The sequence below is a fragment of the Carcharhinus amblyrhynchos genome, chromosome 6 (assembly GCF_965287045.1).
Source record: "Carcharhinus amblyrhynchos chromosome 6, sCarAmb.v2.hapA, whole genome shotgun sequence".
NCBI lineage: Eukaryota > Metazoa > Chordata > Chondrichthyes > Carcharhiniformes > Carcharhinidae > Carcharhinus > Carcharhinus amblyrhynchos.
This window is the reverse complement of record NC_137329.1, coordinates 62,878,038-62,884,046: the sequence shown is the minus strand read 5'-3', so window position 1 is coordinate 62,884,046 and position 6,009 is coordinate 62,878,038. Positions and strand designations below refer to the sequence as shown.

General features: G+C 55.6%; 1 protein-coding gene across 1 annotated transcript in view; it reads left to right on the top strand.

Moving 5' to 3' along the window:
- Positions 1–6,009, top strand: part of chid1 (chitinase domain containing 1) — a 100,332-nt gene that overhangs the window by 4,020 nt on the left and 90,303 nt on the right. The window contains exon 2 of the mRNA XM_080191472.1: positions 2,385–2,555. Coding sequence (XP_080047598.1) covers positions 2,385–2,555 — 171 coding nt within the window. The remainder of the gene's footprint in view (positions 1–2,384; positions 2,556–6,009) is intronic.

Sequence of the window (6,009 nt, the reverse complement as noted above, 5' to 3'; positions counted from 1 at the left end):
CTTTTTTCCCCTCTTTTCTTTATCCTCCTTTTCCCTCCCCTCTTCCCCCTCCCTTTTTCCCCTTTTCCTTTTCCCTTTCTCGATCGTTTATCCCCTCCTTTTCCCCTCCCCTCTTTCCCCCCTCCCCTCCCCTTTCCCCCCTCCCCTTTCCCCCTCTCCTCTTTTCCCCCCTCCCCTCCCCCTTTCCCCCTCACCCTCTCCCCTCTCCCTCCCCTTCTTTCCCCCCCTCCCCCTCCCCCTTCCCTTCTTCCCCCTCCCCTCCCTTCTTCCCCCCTCCCTCCCTTCTTTCCCCCTCCCCCCTTCCCTCTCCCTCCCCTCCCTCTTCTTTCCCCCTCCCCCTTCCTTCCCTCCCCCTTTCCCCTCCCCTCCTTCCCCCCTCTTTCCCCCTCCCTCTTTCCCCCTCCTTCCCCTTCCCCTCCCCCTTCCCTCCCCTCTCCCCTCACCCCTTTCCCCCCCCCTCCCCCTCCCCTCCCCCCCCTCCCCCCTCCCCTCTTTTCCCCTCCCCTCCCCCCTTCCCCCCCCTCTTCCCCCTCACCCCCTCCTCCCCCTCCCCCTCTTTCCCCTCCCCCTCCTTCCCCCTCCCCTTTCCCTCCCCCTCCCCTCTTCCCCTCCCTTCCCCTCTCCCTCTCCCCCCCCTTTCCCCTCCCCTTCCTCCCTCTCCTCTCCCCCTTCCCCCTCCCCTTCCTCCCTCTCCTCTCCCCCCCTTTCCCCTCCCCTTCCTCCCTCTCCTCTCCCCCCCTTCCCCCTCCCCTTCCCCCCTCCACTCCTCCCTCTCCTCTCCCCCCCTTTCCCCCTCCCCTTCCTCCCTCTCCTCTCCCCCCTTTCCCCCTCCCCTTCCTCCCTCTCCTCTCCCCCCCCCCTTCCTCCCTCTCCTCTCCCCCCCCTTCCCCCCTCCCCCCCCTTCCCCCCTCCCCTTCCCCCCTCCCCTTCCTCCCTCTCCTCTCCCCCCCCTTTCCCCCTCCCCTTCCTCCCTCTCCTCTCCCCCCCTTTCCCCCTCCCCTCCCCCCTCCCCCCTTCCCCCCTCCCCTTCCCCCCTCCCCTTCCTCCCTCTCCTCTCCCCCCCCTTTCCCCCTCCCCTTCCTCCCTCTCCTCTCCCCCCCTTTCCCCCTCCCCTCCCCCCTTCCCCCCTCCCCCTTCTCCCCTCCCCCTTCTCCCCCCTTCCCTCCCCCTTCCCCCCTTCTCCCTTTCCCCGTCCCCTCTCCCCTCCCCTCCCCACCCTCCCCCTCCCCTCCCCACCCTCCCTCCCCTCCCTCCACCTTTCCACCCTCCCCTCCCTCCACCTTTCCACCCTCCCCTCCCTCCCCCCTTTCCCCACTCCCTCCCTCCCCCCTTTCCCCCACTCCCCTCCCTCCCCCCTTTCCCCCACTCCCCTCCCTCCCCCCTTTCCCCCACTCCCCTCCCTCCCCCCTTTCCCCCACTCCCCTCCCTCCCCCCTTTCCCCCACTCCCCTCCCTCCCCCCTTTCCCCCACTCCCCTCCCTCCCCCCTTTCCCCACTCCCCTCCCTCCCCCCTTTCCCCCACTCCCCTCACCCTTCCCGCCTCCCCCCCTTCCCTCCCCCCTTCACCCACTCCCCCCTCCCTCCCCCCTCTCCCTCCCCCTCCCTCCCCCCCCCCTCCCCCTCCCTCCCCCCCCCTCCCCCTCCCTCCCCTCCCCCCCTTTCCCTTCCTCCCCCTCCCCTCCCCCCCTCCCCTCCCCCCCTCCCTCCCCTTCCCCCTCCCCTTCCCTCCCCTCCCTTTCCCCCCTCCCCTCCCTCCCCCCTCCCCTCCCTCCCCCCTTCCCCCTCCCCTCCCCCCCATTCCCCCCTCCCCTCCCCCCCCATTCCCCCCCTCCCCTCCCCCCCCTTTCCCCCCCTCCCCTCCCCCCCTTTCCCCCCTCCCCTCCCCCCCTTTCCCCCCCCTTTCCCCCATCCCCTCCCCTTTCCCCCATCCCCTCCCCTCCCCCTCCCCCTCCCCCTTCCCCCCTCCCCTCCCCTCCCCCCCTCCCCCTTCCCCCCCTCCCCTCCCCCCCTCCCCCTTCCCCTCCCCCCCTCCCCTCCCCCCCCTCCCCTCCCCCCCCTCCCCTCCCCTCCCCCCCCCCCCATTCCCCCCTCCCCTCCCCCCCCTTTCCCCCCCCTCCCCTCCCCCCCCTTTCCCCCCCCTCCCCTCCCCCCCCCCTCCCCCCCCTTTCCCCCCCTCCCCCCCCTTTCCCCCCCCTCCCCTTCCCTCCCCCTCCCCTCCCCTTCCCCCTCCCGCTCCCCCCCTTCCCCCTCCCCCCCTTCCCCCTCCCCCCTTCCCCCTCCAATCAAATACATTCCGTCCTTTCCATGCGCTCTGTCCAATCAGTCAGTGAGATGGTGCTGCCTTTTGTGATGTTGTGGGCGGGCTGTCTCGGGATTGGTTGGTAGTCCGGGTGTCCCCGGGTCTTGCCGCAGGTTGACATGTCGGGGACGAGGCGGCGCTGCTGTGCCGGGGCCTGGTTGTTGTTGGCGGCCTGTCCACTCCTGGTGCCGGGGGCGGGCGGCACTCTGTCCAAGAAAGATGTCAAGAAAAGTGCAGGCCGCGGCCTGGAGGAGGAGGTGAGAGCGGAGCCGGGATGGCGTCCGGTCTCAGTGACCACCTTTTCACCATGCAGCTGGTACCCTCCCTGTTCCCTGTGGGTTGGAGGGTGAACATGGCTGTCTGCTGTCAGTCCCTGGAGTCTCAACTTCGTCAACAAGCTCAGCTGAGTTCCAGGTTTTATGATTGAATATTGTCCATGTATATTTTGTCTTTTCAGCACTTGGAGCAGGGATTTAACAGGTTTGCTGAAAAGCTGAGCTCCTTGCAGTAATACACCAGTGAATTGTCTCCCTCAATGAGGATGTATTCTGTTTGGCAGAGTTGTCTGCAGGTCTATGCCTGTCAGCTGTCAGAGATGGAGATTGGAGTGACAGTGACAGTGAGCTCTTTGGTCCTTACGTTTTGCCTCCTTTCTGCTGGAACAGGTTCATCTTAAAGGCTAAAACGTAGATGCAGAAATTTGAATGTTGTCAATTTGGTTTCTCTCTCACTACCCTAGAATTTACTTAAACTGTAGTCTTTGTGACCCTATCAATTATCTTTCCATTCACCTGGACTTTCAGCAAGTTCAATTCTTTCCCCCTCAGTGTTGCTTCGTTTACCTCATGGTTTACGGAGATCAGCTGGAATGCTTCAAAAATACATAACCCCAAGAAGCAGGGCCATCTGTTTCAGAGAACGTCTTTTCCTTTTTATCTTCCTCTGATTTTGGGTTACTTTTAGTTGTTGAATCTTTGTTTCTCCTTATCTGCTGTTAGTATGATATTGCCTGGTCACAGAGCATCTTTCCCTGGATAACTATTTTGTTTTAAATTTTCAGAAAAACTTAAGTCTGAGCAGGATGATACTCTGTGTTCTGATATCAAGCCTCAGGCCAGGTTTTTTGGTTGTGATCTTATTTCTCACCTTATTGCTGATCTGAATGGTGGTGTGAATTCTTCTTTGGCCATCAGCCATGATGTGCAGTTGTGTGGTTCCTATGCCTAAGGTGTCCTCAAGCTAATTGTCATCTCTTGGGATGGATATTTTATCGAATCATAGAATTCCTGCAGTACAGAAGGAGGCCATTTGGCCATCGAGTCTGCACCAACCACAATCCTATCCAGGGCCTATTTCCATAACCCCACATTTACCCTGCTAATCCCCCCAACACTAGAGTCAATTTAGCATTGCCAGGCCACCTAACCCACTCGTTTTTGGACTGTGGGAGGAAACTGGAGCATTTGGAGGAAACTCACGCTGACTTGGGAAGAATGTGCATAGACAGTGACCCAAGGCTGGAATTGAACCTGGTGCTGTGAGGCAGTAGTGCTAACTGCTGCACCACAATGCAGCCCCAGGTTCCATTAGCTCTTTTATTTTATTTTTGTTCTTTTTATTTCTCATTGACCTTCTTGACCTGTCTCTGATGACTTGTTTATTCTTTTGTTATGTTTTGCATGTCTTTTGCAGTGATTGGACTTTCGCACACTCTACAGTTTGATCCTTGTGTGGGACGTTTCCTTTCTCCCTGAATTCATATGGTCATCCACAGCTCTCGCTCATTTTCTGTCAATTTGTTCATTCATATTTTATCACTATTTCACTGTGTCATCCCTGCTGCCTTACTGACCGTTGATATATAAGGCAGCTAGCTATCTGTGTAGTCAGCATCTTCACCAGTGTACACATGGCTGTGTCCTCTATGCCTGCAATATTCTGAGCTTGTCCTTTCCAATTAAATCTTTTGTACTTCAGGGTTTGCAAAGCCCCGCATCAGCTGATCTAAGACCTTTTCAACTTTTTCCTGGCTGCATTTTTGATTTTATTCTGAAATTGTCCATACATTTCTGCTGCAGGCTTTGAATTTCATATTGGTGGATCTGACGATTGACTTTGGCTGGAAGCGCGTGATGAATTTTTCAAAACCTTTCTCTGGACTTCTATGAACTCACCCCTCTGTTATCAAACAAATTTGCTCATCTCAGGGCCCTGCCTCTCCACCTTCTCAGTTGATTCCAAATGAATACAAAACACTATTTGGCTTCAACCCGGTTGCAGGAGCTACTAGAAAGATGACATATTTATACATCAATCATCCTACGGGCTCCACTGCAGATTGTTTTGTCGGGGTTTACTCCCTCGGCTTTCAACTTGCCAAAGGTATCTACAAGGCAGCTATTCACCAATAGTGGAGAGTTTGCTTTATGTGTCAGGGGGTGTCCACATGTTGGTAGGTCAGCACACTTCATGTCAGGGGAAAGCTTTAACCTGGGGCTGTGAGAGAGGCAGGACTTGCTGATGGAGAAGCTGTACTGACAGGATGACACTTGCTCATCTGGCTGTCTTTTTCACATTGTTGATAGCATTGTCACAATGAGAAGCCAGCTCGTACATAAAAACACGAAGCACGCTAACACTCTTCACTCGTGCACAGCAAATCATATTGACCTGTTGAACATACCCAAATGGCCTACTGCTCCTTTGTCTCATGTTCTTCCTTCTGGAGGTAAAGATGAGGGAAAATGTCTGGGTTTGACCAGATGCCCGAGAATGGATAACAGTCCTACCCAGCTTAACAACCATGTGGTGAGCTCAACTGTGTCAAAGGTGGTGAAGGATGAGGAGGGAAAGTTCACCTTTGTCCCAATCACTTTGGATGTCATTTGTGACTTTGATAAGAACTGTTTCTGGCAGTGGTGAAACCTGATTGGACAGATTCCAGGAAAAATAGGAATGGATTTAAAAGGAAAGGGAGGTTGGGGATGGGATGGTAATTTTACTATGATGATAGGGACAAGGTTGGGACTTTTGGGAGGGGGTTATGGCGCCTGGTTTAGAGGCTCGAATCATTAATAATATTCACTGACATGGAGACCAGGAGTGGCAGCTGGGTGATTGGCACTTCAGTGGAAATAGTGGGGAAGATGCAGAATAGTTTATATCCTGGACAGGATGAACTTGGAGAGGGAATGAGGAAAGAGAACGATGTGACTTAGCAGTGTGTCAATGAACATAGAGCTGATGCCATCATTGGATTGACATTGGGGAAAGAGGCACTTGCTAATAAATCTGCATCTCTGTAACTGGTGGAACAACCAGATCAATGAACCAATGGAACTGGATTTTCTTCAATTCTACCAGATATTCCCACTGAGCAATGTGGCACAGACTCTCTATGCAAGGGCATTAATCCTGTCACAAAAAACTTTTTTGTTGAGGTGGTAAAAGGTGAAAAAGAGATGTGCGTGTACATGTGTGTTGTGTTCAGGTGCAGTGTTTCGAGCTATTTGATCTGATGCTGTTCTGTCTAATTGCAAGACCATCCTGTGATCTCCTCAGTATCAGAAGGTGTTGTGTCCAAACCAAACTGATCACCTAACCCTTACTGACACCCTGGTGCAGCACTGCTGATGTGCTACATTGTTAAAGGTGCTGACTGCAAATGTGATGTTGATGTTAAGAACCTTCAGTTTGTTAGAATGGCTTGAT